This window comes from Heptranchias perlo, chromosome 9 (assembly GCF_035084215.1).
Source record: "Heptranchias perlo isolate sHepPer1 chromosome 9, sHepPer1.hap1, whole genome shotgun sequence".
In the NCBI taxonomy this organism is placed as follows: domain Eukaryota; kingdom Metazoa; phylum Chordata; class Chondrichthyes; order Hexanchiformes; family Hexanchidae; genus Heptranchias; species Heptranchias perlo.
The window spans coordinates 33,275,103-33,302,407 of NC_090333.1; the positions used below are offsets into that span (position 1 = coordinate 33,275,103).

Genomic DNA, 27,305 nt, shown 5'->3' on the forward strand with positions numbered 1-27,305 from the left:
TGGTGGTGTTGGTTGAGGAATGTCGGCCAGGACATCAATAATGCTCCCCTGCTCTTCAGATAGTGCTTTAGGATCTGTTAATGGAGTGAAAATATTGCACTAATACAGTAAGAGATGAGCCTAAGGCTGGAGATCAGGATCCATTATTGGGACACAGTAGAGGAAGCTATACCCTCTTTCTTTTCCAAGCAAAGAAAAATTTCATTGAAATGGAGTTAGTAAAATTATATTGCCCCTTTTCCTCTGAAACACAGGAGGATAATGCCAAGATAAATATCTACATAATTTATTTGAATATTCCTTTGTTGGGAGGTGGGGGGGGGTTAATTAGTCGTTAGAAATTCTACACAATAGCATACTGTCCATTAGGAGATTTTATTTTAAAAGCACATGGACAAAACATACAGCTAATTACATCATAAAAATACAGTCAAATGTTAACATTCAAATTCTACAAGAACAAGAGTTGAAGCTAAACAATATTTTTTTACAAAACATAAAAATATAAAGTACTAACAAATGACTTACTGTGATGTTTATTATTGATGCAAGTGGCTCTAGCTGTAGTTTTATCAAAAATTATTTCCCCATCCCCCCAGAAAAAGCTTACAATACTTTAGTTGACTACATACAAAATAGGTTTTTTTAAAAAATCAATGCTATTTTTTAAGCAGCACTTTGTAAATAACACAGGTCGAGACACATATAAACAGTTTTAATTGCAGTGGATAAAATATCTAAAAAAAAAGGTTGCTTCGGAAATAATATTTTACATAGTTATCTTGTTTTAGTTTTTTTTTATATATTTATATATAAAATATGAAAGTTTGCTGCCGTGGTCCTCGTCATTTACAATGAGACAGCCACCGTTACTTTTTTGCGCATGGTGTTTTTTCATAAGAGTTTTTCTTTTCCTTTTGTTGAAGAAACGCATTCATTCATTGGTGGTCGGCCTTGACCAGTTCGAAACAAATTCACAAGCTTAGAGTTTTCATGTCTTCTGTGCGGTTTTTGTGGTTTGATTAGAAATGCTGCTATGGTACACCCCACAGGATTGTGGGTAAAATGTCTTTCTCCCCACATTCTACTGTCTGATGAGATTAGAGAGCAGCAAACTTGCTGTTCAGCAGTCACTATTTTACCTTTTGATTTCTGCACCAGCTTCAGTCCATTTTGATTCTTTTTGTTGCCGTTGTTAAAATGTGTTTCCCTTATTGCAGTTAAGGAGACTAGCACATTCCGTGATGATTGTTCCTGTCAATGATGTCCACGGGCGTAATTATCTCTCTTCTCACCGGTGGAGGGGGGATTTTCATCTTGGGTTTGAAAAGATTGGACACGTAGAAGGCCTGCAGGTCAAGAATGTTATAGGTTAGATGGGTATAGATCTGGTGTATGAAAACACCATCAATCTACTGTCTATTTCACCTGACAATTACCTGAGGAAGGAGGAAGCCTCCGAAAGCTTGTAGATTTCAAATAAAAATCGTTGGACTATAACTTGGTGTTGTAAAATTGTTTACAATATTTCACCTAAAGACAGGGTTTCACCACCAGTCTAATTTTAAGGAAATTAAACATTTATAAAAACAGTTATAAATAACTTTAACAGCTCTTGGTCTTTTTCTGCCTGTATCCGTTGATTTTTCTTTGAATTTTTTTTTAAAACTGCGAGTACTAATGGCATGATGGGAAGGAACCTGCCATGAACTCATTAAATAAGTCCAACAATGTGAGAGAGGGAGATACAGACATTAGCTGCATGGGTGGTTCAGCGAGTGTGTCATTTCCACTGTATTTCATACTAATTCAGTTCACTCAGGCTCCTCCCTAACATTTTCCTTGATTAACTCATCAGGAAGGGAAAGAGTTGCATTCATGTATTTCTCAGAAACACCCCAAGACACTTCACACTATGTATTTACTTTGAAGTCCAATTACCGTTGTTACACAGGCAAAAGTATGAAAATTGTCAATCATAATTCTTTAATTTCTAAAAGAATGTAATCATATTCTGCGTGTGCACTGGCTAGTTCTTATAAGTGACTGTTTCTTCCTGTGTACTTCTGTGTAGATGCAATCTGTAAGGACAATCTTCTGTTGATTGTATGTCTGAGCATGAAAGCATGAAGTGGCCATATGGCGAATCCTTCCACCCCCAGCTATCCTTGGTTTTCCACAGCTGCATTCCCATCAATGCACATGCAGCTCATTTATTGTCCGTCTATTGTTAGAGTACAGACAATGTATTTAACAAACCAAAAGCTCTGCACATTGTCATAACCTATCATTGTAAATATATGGCTTCACATGGGTAGAACTTGCCCCATGTGCATTGGGAGTGAGAACCAATTTAGCCCGTGTATAGAATTGGAATAACATTGACTACAGCATAGAAATCTACTCTTCTTAAACTGGAAAATCAGCTGGACACTCAACAGAAGTACACAGTATTTGGTGTAAGATAGAAATAATACTGCAGCACTGTGTGCTTACATATTTCAGTTAACATTGTTTCCTGTCGCCGAAATTTTAAATTGGTGCAACCATTTTGGACATCGCAATGCTACTATTTGACAAGTCAAGGTAGGGTATATAACATTCACTTTAATATGTTTAAAAGTGAAAAGTATAGGGTCAAGTTTCTGCGTTTTCTTTTGATTACACACACACAGACTCGAGCAACTGATGAGTCCTGCTGAGTGTACTAGCTGGAGGTCTATGTTGATTCCGTTTTCCCAGTTCTCACCACACCAAAAGCAGGTTGTGGCACGGAGGCACAGCTGCCAGAGATAGTCAATGAGCGGATGCAATATTAAACTAACTTCCTGACTGCACGGTCACATCAGCAGACAGAATAGTGTGAAAAGGACGACACCAGACAACCGCAGGAGGCAGCCAGGGAACAGGAAATTGTAGAAGGGCACTGGTCTGTCAGGAAACTCTTACAACTTCCATCAAACCATCGAAAATTACACACCCAGGTTTGTGTCCTCCCATTTCCCTGTCAATTATTTGTTTTATTTTAATCTTTCAAAACAATACATACTATGTTCAGTATTCAAAATCCACCTGTAGTGTATTTGAAAAATATGGTAGATTCTACTAATTATCACTTTGCATTAATTTGCTCTGTTTGTGTGCCGAAGGTGAGTGTTAAAAGTTATACATACACATGACATTTACTTTAAGGGTTCATTTACAGCACAGGTTTAGCATCGGTGTGAAGCAGTTTTAGCTTTGCACCAACACTATGCTAGTGGGATGTAAATCAGGTGTTCAGGTCCAAAGTGGCCTTGAGACAAAAAGGAGTGACACTCACTCCTTCAGCGAGTCTCACTCTGCTTCATTCTGGCATCTTTATCTTATTGTATATGTTGCAGTTCTTTTTTAACGTATTGACTTTCTTCCTCCAGCTAAATGTTGAGAAGACCGAAGCCACCGTCTTCAGCCCCCACCAAAAACCCCGTGCCCTTACAACCGATTCCATTCTCCTCCCTGGCCATTATCTCATCTCAGGCTGAACCAGACTATTCACAACATGGCATCCTATTCAACCCCAAGCTGAACCTCTGATCACATATCCTCTCCATCACAAAGACTGTAAATTTCAGCTTGGTCCATTGTTAGCACTCCTCCATCTGAGTAAGAAGACTGTGGGTTGAAACTCCACATAATCTAGGCTGATACTGCTGGAGTGCTGTATTGTCAGAAGTGCTCTGTTTCAGATGAGACATTACACTGAGCCCTCACTCACCTATTCAGGTTGACATAAAAGATCCCATGGCACTATTCAAAGAGCAGAGGATTTCTGCCTATGTCCTGCCCAACATTGATCCCTCAATCAATGCCTCCAAAACAGATTAACTGGTCATTTATCTCACTGCTGTCTGGGGTACTTTGCTGTGCGTAGATTGACTACAGCATTTGTCAATATGACAACAGTAAGTACACTGCAAAAGCAATTAATTGGCTGTCAATTGCTTTGGGACATATTTAGGACATAAAAGCTACTAATGCAAGTTTGTTCTTTCTTGCCTGCCAAATCCACTCACACATTTACAAGAACAGAACAGCCCTTATAACCAAATGCTACGCACTATGCTGGGAAAGAGCAGTTTCTGACCTATAAGTCAATCCAGTTGACAAATACTCAGATACTGTTCTGAATATCTGCTACTAGATGTCATTAGCACATTGCGCATTTGCACAATATCCTGTTCAGAGGACATGTCTATTCTCTCCATTAAATACAATGCATTGGCTTGAAATGGCCGTACACTATTTTAGGCACATTCTGCTTCCTGAACTTAACAATCCGCACCCATAAAATAAACTCAAGGGGATATGGAGGAAAATAAAATTGTTCCCATATTTCACAGTCCAATTACAATGAATTGTGCAAAGTCACCGTTTTCACCCTTTTAACAGGCGAGAATTTGTGTTCAGAGTCTCTTATCTTGAAAGACATTCACATTTCTTTATCAACCCATGTAGAGTGAAATTCAGGCCAAGTGCAGACCATGTATTTTATAACTGTTATCAGGTTTATTGGCACTCAACAGAAATCTGTGATACAAATTTTTTATATTTCCCACGACATTGCCGGAAGGAAAACATTGCATTTATTCCGGCGGGGGGGAGGGGGTAAGAGAGAAGAAAGTTGTTTATGTACTAGAATGAATTATGGAATTCATTCTAAAAGCAGTCTAAATGGGAGAAGAGTGAGAAATGCAGACATGCATATCCTAGTAAATCCCCATCCCCTCGGTGAGAACTCTAGGTCAGAGACTATCAACTGTACATGGCACAAGAGGATGGCCAACCACTAACAGTTACACCATCTCACTTCACCCCAGCCCACCTCCATGGTATCTCTCCCTCACAAAGGAGGAACTGCTCGTTTCTCCTTAGGAAGTTGGGAATATTGCAAGTACTCCTATATTGAACCTTGCTGGTAAAGGTCACACACTGCAATGCTGTTAAAACTGTTGCTTGCAGCATACAGATTTTTTTGTAAACAGGTAAATACCGGAAATTTTAAAAATCTAGTGACCACGTGAAGCAGTGCACTTTACAAACTGAATCTCAAAGTGATAGGATTCAAATCTAAGAACTTGCCAGAGTTTTATTATAATAATGGCTTAGAATGGACTAACTGGATACCATAGTAAGTTGATCATTATTTGTACAGGAGACATATACAGTTTGTCCTGCAGATAGATTATAATTCCTGCTGCTACTGTACTTAATTAAAATGCTGGACTAACAAGTCCTCCATCCAGGAAACAGCAGTCCCTGTTCACAAGCATCAGTCCCTTGGCAATAGTGGATTTACAAGTACAGGAGTGAATCGTCAGCTTGTACCTGCTTGTGTACTGTACATTGTTGGCTTTTACCAAGTATTCATTATGTACACAAGGTGAAGCAGAAATTATATACCATCAGCACAGTACAGGATATGAGTCAATGGTCACCTTTTACATTATACAAATTTCAGATCATTGGAAAATTATTACAGTGCCTTTAAAGCCCCACTTTTACCCATGTGCCATTGTACTGTTCACACAAAAGGGTTGTTATTCCAAGTCCTCTCCCATAACAAGTTACCTGGTGCACGCGAGCACAAATCGGAAAATCATGGACATGCTGCCTGCAATTTTCCAATCCTCGCTGGTGGTGGCCAGATAGCCTGCCACGGGTGAGGACTTGGAAAATCTACCATAAAGTCTGCAACAGCCTGATTCAGTCTTAGCTCTTCCCAATGTCCTTGTCAGTGTTCTTTTGCATCATCCAAAAAGCTCGTCTCCTTGGACATTGGGCTGACACACATTCACACATACCATACGGAACACCAATAATATTTAATACCAGCTGCATCATCCTGTGCATTTACTAATTCATTTTTTTCTTTTTACAAATGTAAAGTTCCTATGAAATTGAAGTTCTGAACAACGAAACAGATCAACAAGGCTGGACTACTGAGCAATCAGACTAATTATGCCATTCAATGCAGAAGTTTGTCTTGTATGAAACAAGCTGCTTTTGAAAGTCAATTGTCACACAAAACAAAGAGTGCACTTAGAACAGTTTCAGATTGAAATGTAATTGGCAATTTTCTACTGTAAAGTGCCAGTGATAACCGTCAAATAGTCTTTAAAATGAATGTCAAGTGATCATTACATACAGCCATGAGTAATGGGGCTCCCTTCCAACATCTGGGTGGTAGAAATGCATGAGTCAGCCTTTACAATCCCAGCTCCGGCAGAACAATGCAGTGTCGTGTAACAGATAGACAAGAGGGTAAAGGTCACGGCTTACGACTGCATTAATAAGCAGCCACAATGTGTTCAGGAAGAATGTGCCTTTTAGTCAGGATATGATGAGCTTTAGATGAAAATATTCAGATTCCTTTAAGTGAACCCTGTCATTAATCAGAAATTTATTAAAATAAAGAAGTTTTGACCTTCCTACACACTAAGTATTATGCCCAGAAATGACATAATTCAGTTTGTATTGAAATTCTGGAGTTTGCTGTTTGGGGATTAATTATGTTATTGTTGCCAAGCTGAATTTTTTTCTCTTTTCCTGTGTGTGTAGTATTAAGTCTTCTTCTAAGCGTCAGCCTTGATAATAGGCTACTTGTTAGCAGTAGAAATAAACGATCTGTCATTCATGCCTTATATTTATCTAGGTCAGGGTTTGGGAGAGGAAGAGGAATCGTAATCATACTGATCCCGAACTACTCATAGCCTGAAAGTACCGAAACATGTCTACAGATTCACAACATTTAAGCTTTTTTTAAAAAATAATTATCTTTTAGTATAGTTGCTTCAATTGAAGCACAGTAGCTCTCTAACAGTACAAAGTAATATGGTCATGCATGTGCTGCTGCGATGAGCTGCAATTAGATTGGTTCCCCCTCTCCCCCAAGCCCACTGTCACATCAGTCACTGGGTCATATTCCAGTCCATTGTACAAGTTGCTACTGAAGCAATCTTAGCACTGAGACCTAGCCTGAAAATCATTGCATATGTCTCTGCCCACTTAAAGTTTGTGTCGGATTCTTCTACTTCAGTGATCAACAGCCCACAATTACTTTTGTCCATTCACTTTAATGGGCAGAAAATCACAGGCAGAAGCAGAAAACCCCAGCCCACATCTCAGTAAAAATGTATGGCTTGTAAATCAGAAAATCCCATTTACAAATATTGAGACAAAGGGGCCAATATCAAGGAATAAAAAACAGTAGAAATGTGTGTACTATAATATTTATCCCGGCTCAATTTGATTATATGGGTGATCCAAGTTAACAATCTCCAATCAAAATAACATTACATAAAATTATGTATTGGAGTTTTGGTTCATTTATGTATATATTTAAAATATCTTCAAATTACCCCCTACCCCAATCAAAATAAAAACTTCAGAATATTTAACAGAAGAAAAACTAAAGAAAATTATTTTTTCATATTATTATTAGAGCATGTGTGCATTTTAACCCTTTAAAGCCTGGCAATTAAAACACTTTAGTTACATAACACTCTTTAGGCAGTAAACCCTATATTGCATGACTAATATTTCTGGTTCCAAAATATTTGGAGCTAATCCCCCCAGCAATCAATTCCTTAAATTTAAGAGATACTAAGAAAATACAAGATGTCAGACGAGAGAACTAGGGTGGGCACTCACAGCCCCTCTAGGAGTTTACAAAGTCGTTGTTAATAGTCTAGCCACTCCATGATTCTGTGAATGATACTGGATCCTCAAATAATTAACTGAAACAACCAAGCCCTGCAGTTATAACATTTTCAGGAATGGCTATGAACGAAAGAATCCAAGCCATGAAAACATTTGGTTCCTTGAACCATCAGTTTAAAAAACTTTTTTCCCCTTTTCTAACTGCAGGAATGTACATCAATAACATGTATTTACACTGCTGCCATCCTCTCTCTGTCTCCTAGCTTCAGTCTCAGGAGCTGTAAGGGGAAACAATGCACAGAATGCAGCATGGTGGATATGCACATTAGAAATACTGATCCCACTGCAATAATACATTTAAAACAGATTGGATAGATATAAAAGCAAAAATTTTTTTTTTTCTCAAAAGACAGGCTTCCATCGATTCATGGTAAAAATGTCACAAAGACCCTTTAGTTGAAGGGAATTTAATCTCAATGGTCGTTAATCATCAGCAATCAATATACGATCGTGTCGAAAACGGTAAGTTTTGTTCATGCGTGTTTGCCACGCGCACCTTCATCCCCCCCCTCCCCCGCTGACAACCCACCACCATTGTAAAATCGAGCCCAAGGTCTTTGAAATGAAGTGGGGGGGTCAGTAAACTGTTTCTCTCATTTATCTCAACAGAAAAATAGAAGAAACCAGTTTTAATATTTAAAACATATCTGCTGGTGAATTAGTCACATTTTAATCACTTATTGTTAACAGACATTGAGCGCTAAATTGGGCCGTGTAGCACCCGTTGTTTCAGCACTACACGGCCTCTCCAACATCCAAGATGGGTCTTGGCTGCACACACACGTTTGGTATAGGAGTTAGCACATGCACAAATACCGAACGCCGGAATCGTGTAAAGTTAGGTGAAAATGGATACAATCAATGTGCAACGCTGATTTAAAGTGACAGACATCATTTTGGGACAACGCTCAACTCAACACACAGTCTTAACCCCGACCATCTGAATGTGTCTTAGAGTGCCTGGAGGACCCCCATCAGCGCTATTTAAAGGGACCATGCAGGATTTACAGGTTAGTGGCTGGATTTATGCTTCTGGCAGCCGAGACATTTGTAACTGTTTTTGGAGGTCTCCTATACTTGAATATTAGGACTAGGGGACATAGCCTAACATTTAGAGCCAGGACATGGAGGAGTGAAGTTGGGAAATGCTTCTACATGCAAAGGGAGGGAGAAGATTGGAACGCTCTTCTGCAAATGGCAGTTGATACTAGTTCAATTGTGAATGTTAAATCTGAGTTTGATAGATTTCTGTGAACCAAGGGTATTAAGGGATATGGGGCTAAGGTAGGTATATGGAGTTAGGTCACAGGTCCACCATGATCTCAATGAATGGCGGAACAGGCTCGAGGGGCTAAATGCTGCTGCCACTTGCTGACTCATGTTATGCGCCACCTTCTCCTACAAGAAAGCAGGACGTGTGTCTAGGTGATGTGCCTGTCATGGTTGAATAGCTGCCAGTGTGTGTGGCCTATGAGTTGTGGGTAGGTGGCTTGCAACAGTGGTATGTGTAAGGGTGAGAGGAAGCATCTGATCAGAAGAGTTGAGTACTAATGGAAAGAGTTTGTTGGTATGTGGGTGATGGAGGTGATGGGGGTTGTCGTGCATGGAGCAGTGGATGTGGTGTAGTTGGTAGGAGACGCCACTTGATAGTTGACCTCACTCACCTTGACCACTCATGTCAAAGCATTGAACTTCTTTCTGCACTGCATCCATGTTCATGATGCTGTGGGCCTGGCATTGACTTCGTCCCCCGCTGCCTCCCACTGCCTTTTGGGTATTTGTCTGGAAGGCTTCTTGCTCCCCCCCTCCCCCCCCACCGCGGATATAGGATGTCCCTCCTTCTGTCCACCTCTTGCACCAAGGCCTCTAGTGCATCAGCAGAGAACCTTGGTGTACGCATTCTTGCAGGCCTGGTATAAACTCAGATCAGCAGATTGGAGAGGTCTGGCATGCAGATTGGAGGATGTGAGATTTAGTAGTGTTCAACCGTTATTCAATGTTTTAACATAACTCATCAGTTTGTAAACATAGGGACGGGAGCTGCATCTGTGTTTTGCATGTGCAATGTCTGATCTCCATTCAGACTCCGTGACTATTTTCAGAAAATAACAAGTACCAGCTTCCTTTAAGAGATTTTTAAGAGACAGCCTGCCTTTAAGAGATTGGGGCTCCCCCTGCCGGTGGAAAGTACGAATTGCATTGAATCCCCTTGTGAACACTGATTTGGAACGCTGCTTGGAGGTAAGTCCTCAGGCCTCACAAAAGTCTCGTCCTGCCTACACAAGGGCCACTGGGCGCAGGGTAATACCAGACTGCGCTACCCGCACCCAATAATAGGCCTACCCAATTTATTTTCCCCCCACTGTTTTATGTTAAATAAGTTATTCCCAGGATACTTAAAAACTGATATTCAGGAAATAGTAATCCTATTACTAGTCTAAAAAAGGTTTGAAAATACCCATTTTACACTAAATTCAAAAGCTTAGACTTGTGATAAAGATGCTAACGTGTTCAGGGTCCACTGTCTTTTACATCTTTTAAAATATACAGGCCATTTTCTTTTTCTTCCCTCCTCCCTTAATTCAAAGGTTTTTTCCTTTCCATTAAGTGTCTGCATCACATATCTTCGCATTCCATCACTTGGAGGGAAGGGAAAGCTAACCTATTCCCAGGCACTAGGTAACAGGGCCCGGGGAGGTATGTTACAGCACCTTGCTTTGAATCACCATCTTGTTTACCAATCTAATTCTTCTTTTATTTGTTCATGGGATGTGGGCGTCACTGGCAAGGCCGGCATTTATTGCCCATCCTCAATTGCCCTTGAGAAGGTGGTGGTGAGCCGCCTTCTTGAACCTCTGCAGTCCGTGTGGTGAAGGTTCTCCCCCAGTTAGGGAGTTCCAGGATTTAGACCCAGCGACAATGAAGGAACGGCGATATATTTCCAAATCGGGATGGTGTGTGACTTGGAGGGTAATGTGCAGGTGGTGTTGTTCCCATGTGCCTGCTGCCCTTGTCCTTCTAGGTGGTAGAGATCATGGGTTTCGGAGGTGCTGTCGAAGAAGCCTTGGCGAGTTGCTGCAGTGCATCCTGTAGATGGTACACACTGCAGCCATGGCGCGCCGGTGGTGAAGGGAGTGAATGTTTAGGGTGGTGGGGCTTCTCCAGCACCCATCCACTTTATCAAGTTAGCCATCAGCACCTTATAAATCTCATCCTTGTCTCTTCTAGTATCCTACGATAAATTTGATCCTTCCCTGAGGATTTGTTTGTTCTGAGTCCTTTTAGCATATCTAGGACCTCCATCTTGTTGATATTGGAGTTGTACTTCAATTATCTCAGATTGTGGAAGGCATGTTATTGGAGCCTTCCCTAGCAAATACTTCGAGGAAGTAATTATTGAGGATATTAACTATTTTATGCTCATCCTCATTTCCACCCCATTAGCATCCTTTAGGTCCCTCCTTGTCTTTGACTCCTGTCTAATTGTTATAAAACAAAAAGCATTTATTGCTTCTATATTTAGCATCTGCGGCTATGCCCATAACCAGATTTTCCTTTGTTCCTCTAACCAGCATTTTAGTGCCTAATTGAAGGTTTTTATATTCATTCCAATGGTACCCCTCACCTTTCTCCCTGCAGGAGTTTTAGATTTAGTTTTTCTTATTTATTTCACTTTGGATTGTTTATGAATCCATTTCAGATCATGTTTGTTTAGACTACATTTGCTACGTAAGTATGTATTTATCTGCATGTTCATCAACATTTTAAAAGTATTCCATTTATCCTCAACTGAGATGTCGTTAATCCATCCCCTCGCTCCCGATTAATTTTATTGAGCTGTTTCTTCATTCCATTGAAATTGCCTTTTTAAAATTGGCTGCTGGTCCTTGTGATGCTCAATCCCAGATCACATTGAACTTACTTATTCTGTGGTTACTATCACCCAAGGGTGCCACCATTTCCTTTCTCTGTATGTCATCTGACGCACTTACCATTATCAAGTCAATCTGTTCACTGCCTCTTGAGGCTTTCTTGATACATTGGATCATGAAGCAACAAACATTATATTTACTAACTTGGACCCTAATCCCCTCAGGCATTCCCAATTTAAATGTGGTTGCTTGAAATTGCCCATTAAAATAACCTTTCATATACCCTTCTTATCTATTATTATCCTGATCACAAAGATGTCTATAGGTGAGAAAAGAATAAGGAAAGAAAGAGCTTGCATTTATATCATGCTTTTCATGACCTCGGGACATCCCAAAGTGCTTTACAGCCGATTAAGCACTTTTGAAATGTAGCCACTGTTGTTTTGTAGGGAAATGCAGCAGCCAAATTGCGTACAGCAAGGTCCCATAAATAGCAACGGTGTAATAATCAGGTATTATCACAAATGTACACAATTTGGCTGCTGCTTTTCCTACATTACAACATTGACTACACTTCAAAAAACTAAAGTAAAGTACTTCATTGGCTGTAAAGCACTTTGGGACATCCTAAGGTCGTGAAAGGCGCTATGTAAATGCAAGTCTTTCTTTTTTTTTTACTCAATACTGATGCAAGTGCACAGTATAGCAATATAACTGGGGCTTCAACACACCTAAACAGGTTGTACAACTAACTTTAGTGGGGTTAACTTTAATTCCTGCACAGCTACCTCTTAACCATAAGTAACCAAGAATTACTCAAAACTATCAAACCAAGCGTTCAGAGTAAGAGTCAATGTTAATGAATATGACTAGTAGGGTTATCTGGGTTGAGCACTCCCCGACAAGCAAGTGATCCCAAGAAGTGGAAACAACAAGGAAAGCAGTGAATTTAATATTTTTATCATTTAAATTTTCCTGCTGTGAATAACAGCCGTTTATGTTATATGGCTTCACCGTAAAAGTGTTAGGTTTAGCTGGATTTGAGCAACATTACAAAAATCTGCAGGCGGCCTTCATGAAGTGTAATATGCAATTTTGTTGTTTTTTTGTTATTTTCAACAGAATGGAAGTCATTTATGTTGTGGTCTTTTAAAAAATTATTGCACAACTACAGTGGCTTCTATGGTGAGGCTTGAGAAATGTTGAATAAAAACCTGTGGCTCTTTAAAAAGGAGGAGAAAGTGAGAGAGAAGTTATAACTTCCTCTGAAATATATATAAAATCCAAATTATTGTCAACATTTAATTTCTGGAAAACAAAGACCTCTTAAAAAGCTGATCAATTCACTGAATTAATAAAGTACTTTTAAATTATTTTTTTCTTCCATGTGTTAATAGATTGGTAGTTATTTGATGTGCTTGAGGCATTAATCTGTTGTTTTACGGTTTGATATAACATGGATTACAGATCCTTTGAATGATGCAATATTACAACTCATAACTCTTCAGTTTTGAGGCACTGGACAATCTGTTCCCACCAACCATTTGACAGTTTTGGGATTCAATTTAACTCTTTATCTTCATTATTCTGAGCTGCTATTATATCAAAAACAAAACAAAACAACAAAAAGTGGACAAAACTTAATTCAGTGCCACAGGATGTATTTGAAAAACCTGGAGATAGTTCACTCGGATGATTTTTTCTGTGTGTTTTAATGGCATGTTGGCACTGGTATAGGGACTTTTGAGGTGCACTAAATTATTGGATTCTCTTTTGAAAACTCCAAATTTAATTCAAAGTCCACCATAGGCATTTGGCTATTGTGAGCGTTTATGCTGCAGAACCAACTTTTTGTAATTTTGTGCAGATTTTCTGGAAAGTTTTGACCTAAAACTAAAATGATAAAGATGTCATTGCATCATCAATCATGTGACTGCATTCACCTGTTTTCCAACCTGATACAGAAATTATTTTCCAAGATACTTCACAGAAGGATACTGAACTGAGTGAGCCACAACTAATCATTCTTAGAAGTATTGTGGGGTGAAGAAAATTCATAACTGCAAATGGAAATGTTACGAAAAGTGGATGTAGATTGGATCAGATTTGACTGTATTTTAAAGTTTTTTTTAAGATCTGATATATTCTGTGGAGAATGTTATTGATGATCTGTGCTCAGGCCATATTATCATGTCGAATTCTGGGTTATGCGTCTATAGGGGTATGCACGGGATACGAAATGCTGTAAAACCCCCCTCAACAGCTGCTTACTTCTCAGCAGTCACTTCCTTATTCCTCAATCAAGCAACACATAATGCTGTCATTCTCTTTTATACCAGTTAAATACATTAGCTTTCTTTGGGAGTCAAAGAGATAGAATGACCTCTTGTTAGGAAACAACGGTCCTCATTTCATGACACATGTATCTCATACACTGCAATGTCCCACTGGAACTGATACTATGCAATCAAGATTCTGGATTCAGAATCACTCCAAAGTTCAGTTTTGAAGAGGGCACATTTCCTTACAATACCTAATGGCAGGGAGTGCAGTACATCTAACCATGGAATTTGTGCACAAGCTTCAAGTTGACGCTCAACTGCTGTATTAACAGGGTGTATGTAGAAAGTGGGCCTAAAGTGTAGCTGTGGAGTATACATGTCTGATGTACATACCAATTCAGAGGTCCTAATCTTCTTTTTCTCATACTCAAAACTTGCCTTTTGCATCGAACTACTGCCACTTCCTGGGCACCTCAGGTAGCCCAGTGAAGTACATCTTGCCTGTAATGGAGCTTTAAGAAGAGGGGCGCTTTAATTATTGTCTAGATTCATGCAGTATGAGCTTATCACTATACATCACACAATTCTTTAACCTAGCAATAAGTGTTCAAATATCTTGTCATTGGATTGGATGCATGAGATATTCTTATATAAACAGTCAGAAGTCAAAGTCTATGCATTTGAATGGACAAGCCCAAACTGCAGTTTTTCCACTTTTCAGTGTGTAGCTGAAAGTGTACAGTTAAATATCCATACACTTCTTCAATGTGGTGAGATGACTTAATGGTTCTAAGTAAATATTATTAGTTCATAGGAATATGTGGACTCAACCTAACCACATCAAAGTGTCTGTCGTTTAGTAAACTTGTCAGTAATATTTGACTCTCAAACATTTTCAACTATACTACTAGAGCACTAAAGAAGAGATTGAAATGATAGACAAAACCAAAGGTTTGTTGCTGTGATTTTGGCCACCTATGCAAAGATAAAGGCAGAAAACAAGGTTTTAACCCATGCTGTATGATCACCTCTCTGAACTGCCTTTCTCCTTTTTGTGGTATAAATTATAGTCTTGTAGTAGAATGAGTATAGATGTGCCCTCCAAATGTAATGCTGACCTCAACCAAAAGAACTGTAATCAACCCTTCCCCTAGATGATGAACACACATACTTGAACCACTAGTATTTTCTCACAGAAACAAATTGGCAGGTATGACTGGAGTAGGTAATAATTTCCACTCTCCACATTTCCTCTGTTCTCCATTCTCAGGGAGCTGTGATTGTTAAGTTTGGAGTCATATTTGAATTGTTGACTCATGGCCATTGAGGAACTGCTTTAGACTCTCAAAAACAGATTCTCCTGAGAAAATGTTGTAAAATACAATGACATAATACTTACTATGAAATAAGCCACCAGGGCTCCCTGCACAAAGCCAGCCAAAACGTCTGTGGGATGATGCTTATGGTCTGAGACACGAGACAGCCCAGTGTAAAAAGCCATCATCACCAGTGTGAACTGGAGCAGGGGTCGAAGGAGCCGGCCTCCCCTCCATGTGAACCGGGCCTGCAGATAAAACTGAAGAGATAAAGAGAGGGACACTTAGTTTCTAAAGTTAGTGTTGTTGTGTCAAATGTTGCACTTTTTTACGTCACCATAAAAATGGACAAGTAATACACCACAGAAAAAGTTTCAAAATGCTGCTATCACATGTGAATGTTGCAAGACTCAAAACATTTACCAGAAATTTAGTAGTGTATTAACCAATATAAATAATGCTCCAAGCTTTTATGTATTTTTTATTTACCCTCAGATGTTTGAGTTTTTTTTTAAATTCACTTCCTTAATTGTTCGTGTCCCCTTCCACGGTTATCCAGGACCGTAGATAGTGACATCTTATAGTGAGCTCCATCACATTCATACCTTGAATCTTGCACTATCATGGAAATGGAGTGAGGTTTAAGAGAAGTGTGACCACAAAGTAGCAACTCCTCGCTCCAGGGCAGAATGTCCAATATTCCATTTGTCAACACACATTAATGGTCCTATATTTGAACACATATCCGAATCAGTTTCTACTATTGTCCTTGTCAGCGTCAGGATAATTCATATCACGCCTTATTTGATAATATATTTTAATTTCTCCTCATCACCCTTCCTAGCATTTTCTCATTTTCCTTGACCAAGACCTCTTAGCTCCATTGATCAGTTCCATGACTGACTGACAGGATGCACTTAAACAGGCCAATTATACCAGTTATCTCAATTTTCCACCCCAGAGACAGACTGCTTCACTCCTATGCATTCCATTAACCTCTCCAAATTATGTTCAGATACAGTTCAGATGTTGGTGAATGCTAGAATTAGAAACCAGGCCTTGACGTATTATAGAAACATAGAAAATAGGAGCAAGAGTAGGCCATTCGGCCCTTTGGGCCTGCTCCGCCATTCAAAATGATCATGGCTGATCGTCTAACTCAGTACCCTGTTCCCACTTTTTCCCCATATCCCTTGATCCCTTTAGCATTAAGAAACATATCTATCTCCTTCTTGAATACATCTAATGACTTGACCTCCACTGACTTCTGTGGTAGAGAATTCCACAGGTTCACCACCCTCTGAGTGAAGAAATTTCTCCTCATCTCGGTTCTAAATGGCATACCCCATATCCTGAGACTGTGACCCCCGGTTCTGGACTCTCCAGCCATCGGGAACATCCTCCCTGCATCTAGTATAATACATTGTAATACATTGGCTGGATTAATTATTGTATTAGTAACAACAATTTAATGTAAATTAACCGAGAAGTGCCAGGCCTTAATATTCACACATGTAGTTAAAATAATCATAAATCCGAAAGGAACTCTTAATCACTGTGCCACACTTTGAAGTGCTAATAGTCAATGGTACAAAAATGTTCATCACTGGAAACAGATGTTCAGATCTAACTCATTAAACACCAAGGATACCATTTAGCTTGGTTCTAAACTGGAGATGCTGGCCTAAGAAGACTTTTGATGTTTGTGGGCGTACCCAGGCAAGTGACTGTAGCAGTGTGTAGTAATCAAAGTTAACAAAAAATATTTGTGCAAGCTTCAACAAATATTTCCGTCATCTTGCTACAATATAGTTTGCACAGTCATTTCCTGTTTATACCTGTGGAGTGTTTCAAATGAACAAAAAATAAATGAGATCTAATTAGAAAGAAAATAACCTGGACCACATGCAAAATGGATGACACCACGTCAATTGCATGACATTATTCAGACATCTGAAGTGCACGCCTCTTAAGTATGTAACTTTTATTTTCTTACCATCAGTTACACACTTAACAGATCCACTTAAGAGAAGAAGATTTAAAAGGGTGCATTACAAGAAAAAAAATGTATTTTCCATAATATGATCATTAAGAACTGATTAGCATCTTATTTTATAGCAATTAGATTTGAACGGATAAAGAAATTGTAAAGAATAGTAGAGTGAACATTTACTAAATGCCCATTTACATTTTTAACAGTTGAATGAAACTGGAAATTTGAACTTAAAACAATGAAATTAAGATGGGTGTAATCAAAGTAGGATCTACACTAGACCCAAAGCAGTGCTCAAGAAAAGACCTCGCCATGACCTTCGATCATTTGCAAACTATACCACATACTAATTTATTTTAATTACTTACTAGTTAGATGGTTGGTGTTTTAGAACATCAATAAATAATGCAGCAGAGATGTGGAATTGATTCAATTTCCCATAACTCTGACTTCCAGATCTCAGCCACATGGCTGTGCGTTGATATAGTGTGGAAATCAGGAAACCTAATGAGAGTGCAAAAATTGGAGGGATAATTGTTCCCGGGGCATGTTGCAAACCTCCTCGTTGGCAGTTCAGAGCTGCATTAGTCAAGGCCTGGAACCAATCTGCCTACCTTCTGTATTAGGTGTGTGGTTCAGGGAAACTAAAGGAGAAAGGTAGAGGGGTAGTCCTGGGAGCCAACGCTAAATAAAGAAATATCAAGCTTCCACAGATGGCCTATTGTGATTCTGATGGCCCCAATCAGGAAACCAGTCTCATACAGTTTTTCTTATATCAGTTCAGGAGTATATTTTTGCAGATGAATATTGAAGGAAAAAGTCATTCGTAAAGCATTATCTTGGAGCATTCCTTTAAGGCAACATTGTTATTAAACACAAGGCCAATTACTGTCTTAATGTTGCAGTTTGCAATAGAATATAAGTCACTCGTCATCATTAATTTCCTTGGCTGAAACTGCAGATTGCAGTAGGGAGGAGTGAGGGGAACACTCTGTCCTCTCCACCAGCTGAACTCAAGGAAAATGTGAAAACTGGACCTAGCTCCAATTTCACATTGATTTTTTTTAAACCGGAAGTTTAATCAAAAACCTAGTCGAGCTTGACATTGGGTCAGCTCTACCGAATGTTCCATATTTGGATCAGCTCCAATTTCAGTCTCAGATTTACCTATGCCCCTGAGCTATAGAGTCACTATCCCTGAATTATATGGAGTCTCTCAGTAAAGCTACAGATCAAACCACCCATATGTCCAATTAAAGTGATGCTGGCTGCTATCTGGACACATTCAGCAGACAGGGTAGACACACCTGATTCAAACAGGTTTATTTTACACTGTGTAGAATAAAGTGCTATGTATATAAAGCTACAGTTGTCACTTAGCATGCTCCATATCCAAATGCATTAGATAGAGTTAAATAAAACAGATTAAATATATTTGGAAGGATAGTGGGCAGCAGGGAAACCCACAACACCAGGCTGAGAGGAGAGGTAGCCAGGTCAGTAGTGAAGATGTCTGCTGTGCTGTTAACACAACAATACCAATGAGGGGAAAGAATCATAGAATTTCGGGAGGGGCAGGGAATGTTCATCAACTATTAGGAATTTTACATTTATAAATAATGGGACAAATAGTGGGGTACAAATTGAAAAATGGAGCAAAAATGATCAATTTTGCAAGGATATGTCTCACACCCCGAGGAAGCCTGAAAAATGTCCGAGCTATATTGGCTTTGGACGATTTTCAGGCTTCTGGTGTGGCCGCCTAAAACAGGCCTTAGACGTTCGGCCCCTTGCATATGCTAATGATGTGGTTAACGCCTGTTTTAGGAACTCTTCTGAAAAATTGAGCTGCTTTGAGCGGAGCAGGTACTCCACTCAAGATTTTCCTGGCCAGGACAGGCGCCGGCAGTTCACCTAAATTATTGAAATGAGGGCCCGAGGCCCTATTTTGGGCCGACCTTGGGCCTCCCGGTTGGGGCACGTGCTGCCTGCGCAGATGAATTTCTACCCCAGTTTCTCTTTTTGTTTTAGTTTTACAGTTCAGGAACACCCATGTGAAAATCTTTGCACAGGTAGAGTTCCAGAGTTCCCACAAGTTTGACAACTATGAGCCCAAATACTGCTGCAATCCACAAATGGTTAGCCTTTCATGTTGCTAAGTTACAAATATATGTTAACATCAACCAGAAATAAACCAGGCACACTGCAGCAACAGCCTATGGTTACTCAACTGAAAGCTTTAGGGCATACTTGGAGCTTTAAATACAAAGCTTTTTAAATACAAACCAAGCAATGAGCAACAATCCTGGTACTAAGATGCAGACAGCTTTACAGTTCAGCTGGAGGGGGAGGGGAGTTGTGCCTCTACAGAATTTATCTTATGGTTGTTTTCTCAGAAACTGCAGGGCAGGGCCTCTCTGGCAGTTCCTGTGGAAATGTGGGGACACAAAGGGAAGAGGTAACAGGAAGCACAGCACTCTTCCCACAAATCAAAGGAACAGAGGTAGGTTAGCTAAGAGATAGGCAGGAGGAGGCCACAAGCAGTGGAAACCACTCCAGCAAATTGCTGCCTTCCTGTACAAGCCGGAGGAAGATGCCGACATAGAACTGAGCTCAGCACATTTCAGATGTCCCTACCCACAATGGGAAAGATTATTGGTTATATCAATCATCTGATAAAAAAAAGAAATAAACTCCCATGCCATCAACTAATGGGTATTGTACAAAAGCACTATGCATGTCTAAAGAATTTATAGTTAATCCTTCAGATTTGTTCCATTAATAATCAATAAATTTTCAGTGACTTGACTAACTATTGGCAGATTGTACCGAATGCAAACAGCTGTGAAGAAAGTTAAGAATATTTTCTGACATTGAAAACTTATAACAAATGTATATGGAGCCTAGTATTATCTTTTTTACTATAGCTTTCTATGGGACAGCCTATATAAGATCTTTTATGGAACCTCTGTATACTATACATCCTTTATAGAATCTAAACATTCTATAGGTATTTAGGATCTGTACCATTAGTAAATATCCTATGGCTTTGGGCATCAAGGGCTCAATTTTAAAAGTGAAAAACGGGTGGGTTGGGGGCGGGGGGGGGGGCATTGAAAATTGCTATCATTTCAGACCTGCCCCCAACCCACCCATTTCCGGTTTTGACCGGGATGGGAAGAGAGGCGGGCAACCAACCCGCTCCCAGGAGGCAGGTCGGGCCTTCAAACCTTTCATGGAGGCTTCGGGCCTCCATTTTTCTGGACTTCCCGATTTCAACCCTGGGGGGCTGGGATTCCCGGGCCTTCTGTTTTACGCCTCGTGAAAGGAGGCAAGAAGGCCGAGACTAACAGGGAGATGCCTAGAAAGGCACAGCTCATGGGCCCGGAGGAGCAGGAGTGCTTCCCCCAGGCCCAACAAGCCTACCTGCACTGACCCCCCAAACGATGGCGGACATCCGACCCCCGATCATGGACCCCCTCCCCCAATCGTGGATCCCCGACCCTGATCCTCCCCCTCACTCCGATCCTCCGACCCCGATCCTCCCCCTCAATGATCGCGGATCACCATGACACCCCCTGTGACTGACCCCTGATCCCGCCCCCATGACTCATGCCCCCGTGCCCATCCATGCCTCCTGTGCCCCTACCCCCCATCCATACAAACAAAGACTTACCTGCAGATGTCCTCTCCCTGGCTGGGCTCCCATCTGACTGAGACCAGCCTGTCATTCAGGCCGGTCAGTCGGACGGGAAACTCACAAAAAAAAATGTCCTTACGTCAAAATCGTAAGGACGTCCAGGAAACCTGTACTAATGGGTTTCCCGTCCTCAATTTGATCCCCCCGCCCCCCTCCCGGCTTGGTTTTAAAATCAAGCCCCCTGAGTCAGAGGATCCAGTGTATTGAAACATGGGGCCACTAAATCCCAACATACACACAGGGCACTCCATAAATCGGCACATTTGTTCCCCCGCCAACAAATCCGTAAGTCACTGCCACACCATTCCTTGATGTTCTTCTCATTAGCTCACACTCGACACTACTGCTTTATTCTAAGAGTGAACTCTGTGTAGCGGGCTGCATGTTGGAATTCCTGAACTTCCGACAGATCAAAATTTCCCACCTGCAGCAACAAATGTGCTCCAAGAACAAAGCAACAACTTCAAGTAAGACCTGCAGCCAGAAGCATCAAGGTATTCTTATGAATTGGGGTTGTGTTGGAGGGAGAGAGTATTTCTGTAAATTGGGAGGGTTAGAGGGGTAAAGTGTCTCTGAATTGCAGGGAGGGTGGAAGGGGAGAATGCCTTTGTGAATTGTAGCAAGTTACAGGGAGAACTCTGAAATGGTGAGTTTAGAGGAGTACAGTGCCTCTGTGACATGGGCGAGTTGGAGGCTAAAGTGCCCCAGTGAACTGGGGGAGTGAAGAATGCCTTTGTGAACTGAAACAGGTTGTGGAAGAAGATTGCCTCAGTGAATGAGGAAGGAGGTTAGAAGGAAAAGGATCTCTGAAATGGGGGGAGTTGGAGGGGGTGAGTACCTCTGTGATGGGGAAAGTGACCGTTCAAGTAATGATTATCAATATGGATAAACCCAAATGTCACTTAGATTTTCCTGTCGTTCTTTCTGGATTAAAAATCAACAGTTGTGAAATACAGAAGTGTTTTTAAAAATATTTTAATGCTATGAGTGACGTTTCATGCTGATTAAAGTGGGAATGATACATTTAACTGCACCCAGTGTCAGCTTCAATGACTCCCATACCAGGTAATGCATGGGTTTAATACACTATACAGTTCCCTCAAGACTACCTTAACTCCAACTACATTTGAGAATCTGTTACTGCAGTGGTGCAACATCTCTATTCTGGCACCAGCCATCTTTGCAGTTATTGTGCCAGTTTTATGCTATTGGTTCATGTCCACTAGAAACTCGGTTTACAGTAGTCAAACTGATTTCACCTTTAACCCTTACAGCTCAAAGACAGAGGAGACATCATTCATCACATCATTATGGGTTGGAAGTAAAAAAGGTTCCAGAGGTGAAAGAATATGCCACTCAGTCCCATAACACAGCCACTTCAAAAGCATGCAAATATTTCTGCTGTTCTTCAATATTTAGCACCAGGTTTTCACAGAATACCATCTATGAAAATAAACGATTGGAGTTATTTTAACACCACTATTAAGAGTTAACAGCAGTCAGAAAATGTAGGCCATAAACTGTTGAAGTGAAGAAAAAACTATAATTTAATCATGAATAAATTTAAATTCTATCGCACATCTCATCATAGTGGGAAGGGTAATGAGAGAAGAGATAACAGGAAACAAAATGGCCAAAATTGCTAGCAATAGCAGCAGCAAAGCACCGTTTTGAGGAGCTTAAGTCACATTTATCGCAATTGCCGCATAATCCTAATGTTAAGAGGATGTCTACACACTTTCTGGCATCTCAGGCATCATTTATTCACATGTGTTATCTTTTAAAAACAGGTGGCTAGGGACCATGGGAAGAGTCATTTTGCATGGAGCTCCCATTTCAGTGAAACCATCAAGTTTTGCTCCAACGAGTGGGGGTGAGAGGCTGTTGACTCTTCAGTTTGTATAAGCTGTACTATTTACTGCAAACTGGTATTAGTAAACCTTCAACCCAGAATTGCGTGATTGTTCCAGTAAATTTGCCAGCTGATTCTCAGCGTCTGCTATCCCTATGGGTTCCCATGGCCTAATTCCCAGCTTCACACATTCCATACAACCACATAATGACAATTAATAAGGATTTCAGAAGGCTCAAAGAGAATGAGGAATAACTTATCAAATATGCAGACGGTTCTCACAAACTAGTTTGTCTCGCATCAGGACTCATTTTTGTTTATTTCTGAATGGTGTTGAAATCAAACCCGTATCATGACAATATGAAATCTCTATGCTGTCCTAACAGCTGCTTTCAACAGATGCATGGGCTCAATTTTGAAATGGTGGTGGGTTGGCCACCGGGGTGGGGTGAAGGTGCCCGTGACAAACCCGCATAAACAGAACTTACCGTTTCTGACGCAATCGCATGATGATTGCTGATGATTAACGTGGTCGTGGGTTTCGCGCCTGACAGCCAGCCTGATTGACAGACTGGCTGCCATCAGGAGCTGCAACGTGAAGTGGGGGGGGGTGGGAAAGCGAGAGAGGTCATCCAGTACTCGAACAGAAGATCGGGGTGGGGAGAGGGGAAGAGTGGAAGATCGGGGTGGGGAGAGGGGAAGATCGGGGGGGGGAGAGGGGAAGATCGGGGGGGGAGAGGGGAAGATCGGGGGGGGGAGATGGGAAGATCAGGGGGGGGGGAGGGGAAGATCGGGGGGGGGGGAGAGGGGACGATCAGGGGGGGAGAGGGGAAGATCGGGGGGGGGAGAGGGGAAGATCGGGGGGGGGGGAGAGGGGACGATCAGGGGGGGAGAGGGGAAGATCGGGGGGGGAGAGGGGAAGATCAGGGGGGGAGAGGGGAAGATCGGGGGGGGGGAGAGGGGAAGATCGCGGGGGGAGAGAGGAAGATCAGGGTGGGGCGAGGGGAAGATCGGGGGGGGAGAGGGGAAGATCGGGGGGGGAGAGGGGAAGATCGGGGGGGGGAGAGGGGAAGATCAGGGGGGGAGAGGGGAAGATCAGGGGGGAGAGGGGAAGATCGGGGGGGGAGAGGGGAAGATCAGGGTGGGGAGAGGGGAAGATCAGGGGGGGAGAGGGGAAGATCAGGGGGGAGAGGGGAAGATCGGGGGGAGAGGGGAAGATCGGGGAGGAGAGGGGAAGATCGGGGGGGGAGAGGGGAAGATCAGGGGGGGAGAGGGGTAGATCGGGGGGCCGAGAGGGAGAGTGGAAGATCGGGGGGGGAGAGGGGAAGATCAGGGGGGGAGAGGGGAAGATCGGGGGGGGGGGAGAGGGGAAGATCGGGGTGAGGAGAGGGGAAGATCAGGGGGGAGGGGAAGATCAGGGGGGGAGAGGGGAAGATCAGGGGGGGAGAGTGGAAGATCGGGGTGGGGAGAGGGGAAGATCGGGTGGGGAGAGGGGAAGAACAGGGGGGAGAGGGGAAGAACAGGGGGGAGAGGGGAAGATCGGGGTGGGGAGCGGGGAAGATCGGGGGGGAGAGTGGAAGATCAGGGGGGGGAGAGTGGAAGATCAGGGGGGGGAGAGGGGAAGATCGGGGGGAAGAGGGGAAGATCAGGGGGGAGAGGGGAAGATCGGGGGGAGAGGGGAAGATCGGGGGGGGAGAGGGGAAGATCGGGGGGGAGAGGGGAAGATCGGGGGGGAGAGGGGAAGATCGGGGGGGAGAGGGGAAGATCGGGGGGACATTGGGAGCGGTGAAGAGGGGGACATCGGGGAGACATCGGGGTGGGGGTGAAGAGGTGGACATTGGAGAGGGAGACATCGGACATCGGAGCAGGGTGGAAAGGTAGGTTGATTTTGTGTTTTAACTTCCTTCCATGGTTTTTTATTTCGTTTCTTTTTCCCTGATCCGGCCCTTCATGCCTGGTGAAGCAGTGGGCAAGCTGCCCAGGCAAGTTAAAAATCGTTATAATCATGTAATCTGTCACAAGTAAAGTGCCTTAAGTACCTCAATGAGGTACATTTAGCTCTTTAACTAAGCTGACAGGACGTCCGGTTTTGGGTCACACGTGCGCACACAGGTGTGTCCTTGGGAAACTCGGAAGTTGGCAGGTTGGAGCCGGCTTCTGAACTCGAATGGGATTTCCGCGACTTTCGGAGGCCGCCTGCCCCCAACGCACCTGCAATTTACCCGTAAAATTGAGCCCATTATGTCTTGAGGAACTAGGACCATTGAGTGGTGATTCTCCCCACTCCTCTTTTATTCTCCTCATCCAAACACAGGAGCTGCAAAAAAGAAGGGCCAAGAAAACCAATGGGCTCGATATTAGCACCCGCTATTGGGTGCGTTCCTGGCGGGGGGGCTCCGAAAATCGGGGATTCCCGGGGCGGGTCGGGAGCCCGGCTCCAACTCGCCCACTTCCGGGTTCCCCACAGACGCGCTGACGTGCGCGCAGCCCCCGCATGTGGGACTCCCGCAGGCAATTAAAGACGGCGGGGTGCCACTTAAGCTATTTATTTAGGTATTTCAGGTCGTTTACAGACCTGATTAAGGAGATATTTTACATGGGGTGGGATTTTGCAAACAACTGGGACTATTTCCCGTACTGGGAGAAACACTCCCAGTTCAAATGGACCTGTTGCAGCCATCAGCCTGTGGCAGCTGCAAAGGTCCATTTGACAGGTGGGGGGGAGGGGGGGAGACCCTCACTCATTGCAGGTGGCCACTCTGTCACTTTGGACGAAGTTTGGCCTCCACCACCCTCCTCCTAACAATAAAATTCACCAACTTGCACACTTACCCCAGGGTCCAGAGACATGTACCTACCTTGCGGACCACCTCAGATGTACATCTTCCGGATGGGGGCCGGCGTAGCTGCAGTCATGACCTCCTCGGAGGGCGAACAGCATCACCAGCCTCACCAGCCTCGCCAGCCAAGCCGTCCACCTCTGACACGTGGAGCTCCACAACACAGTGCTGTGACACATCCACCTGCACAGCAGGAGGGAGGGCAACCGCAGAGAGAGATGCGTCGCAGAGGGCACTACCCTCGCCACAGGGTCCACAGACCAAGGCTCAGCTTCCTGGACCTCTCTGAGCAGCAGTGCGCACAGAGGCTCAGAGTCACTCGACATGCAGTCGTGGACATCTGCAGCCTCCTTCATGCCGAGCTGATCCCGGCTGGCCCGAGCACCATCTTCTTACCCGTCGCTGTCAAAGTCACCACTGCCCTCAATAACTTCTCCTCCGCATCCTTCCAGGGTGCCACCGGGGACATCGCCGACGTCTCTCAGTCGTCTGCACAAAAGAGCCCTGCAAATACACCTACACCCACTCTGCAGTGACAGTATTTCAAGAGATTGGATGGACAGAAGAGGTCTGAAAGGATGGCCAATCGGCTGAAGACGGTGGTGTGATTCTCGCTTCGGGTATTTCAACGACGTGAATATGCGAGAGGTCCCGGGTTCAAATCCCAGACGAGCCCTTTTGGGATCGGTGCTGGGTCCGCTGTTATTTGTTATTTATATTAATGATTTGGATGAGAATTTAGGAGGCATGGTTAGTAAGTTTGCAGATGACACCAAGATTGGTGGCATTGTGGACAGTGAAGAAGGTTATCTAGGATTGCAACGGGATCTTGATAAATTGGGCCAGTGGGCCGATGAATGGCAGATGGAGTTTAATTTAGATAAATGTGAGGTGATGCATTTTGGTAGATCGAATCGGGCCAGGACCTACTCCGTTAATGGTAGGGCGTTGGGGAGAGTTATAGAACAAAGAGATCTAGGAGTACAGATTCATAGCTCCTTGAAAGTGGAGTCACAGGTGGATAGGGTGGTGAAGAAGGCATTCAGCATGCTTGGTTTCATTGGTCAGAACATTGAATACAGGAGTTGGGATGTCTTGTTGAAGTTGTACAGGGCATTGGTGAGGCCACACTTGGAGTACTGTGTACAGTTCTGGTCACCCTATTATAGAAAGGATATTATTAAACTAGAAAGAGTGCAGAAAAGATTTACTAGGATGCTACCGGGACTTGATGGTTTGACTTACAGGGAGAGGTTAGACAGACTGGGACTTTATTCCCTGGAGAGTAGGAGGTTAAGGGGTGATCTTATAGAAGTCTATAAAATAATGAGGGGCATAGATAAGGTCGATAGTCAAAATCTTTTCCCAAAGGTAGGGGAGTCTATAACGAGGGGGCACAGATTTAAGGTGAGAGGGGAGAGATACAAAAGGATCCAGAGGGGCAATTTTTTCACTCAAAGGGTGGTGAGTGTCTGGAACGAGCTGCCAGAGGCAGTAGTAGAGGCGGGTACAATTTTGTCTTTTAAAAAGCATTTGGACAGTTACATGGGGAAGATGGGTATCGAGGGATATGGGCCAAGTGCAGGCAATTGGGACTAGCTTAGTGGTATAAACTGGGCGACATGGACATGTTGGGCCGAAGGGCCTGTTTCCATGTTGTAACTTCTATGATTCTATAATGGGTGGCAT

At 42.6% G+C, this 27,305-nt stretch overlaps 1 protein-coding gene across 2 annotated transcripts in view; it reads right to left on the reverse strand.

Annotated features, from left to right (window-relative positions):
- Nucleotides 1-356: 356 nt before the first annotated feature.
- The window catches only part of plpp3 (phospholipid phosphatase 3), a 121,322-nt gene continuing 94,373 nt past the window's right edge, over nucleotides 357-27,305 (reverse strand). For both annotated transcript variants that reach the window (XM_067990139.1, XM_067990140.1), the window contains exons 5-6: nucleotides 15,315-15,491; nucleotides 357-1,349 (exon numbers count right to left, since the gene is read on the reverse strand). In XM_067990139.1, coding sequence (XP_067846240.1) covers nucleotides 1,230-1,349; nucleotides 15,315-15,491 — 297 coding nt within the window. In that variant the 3' untranslated portion in view covers nucleotides 357-1,229. The remainder of the gene's footprint in view (nucleotides 1,350-15,314; nucleotides 15,492-27,305) is intronic.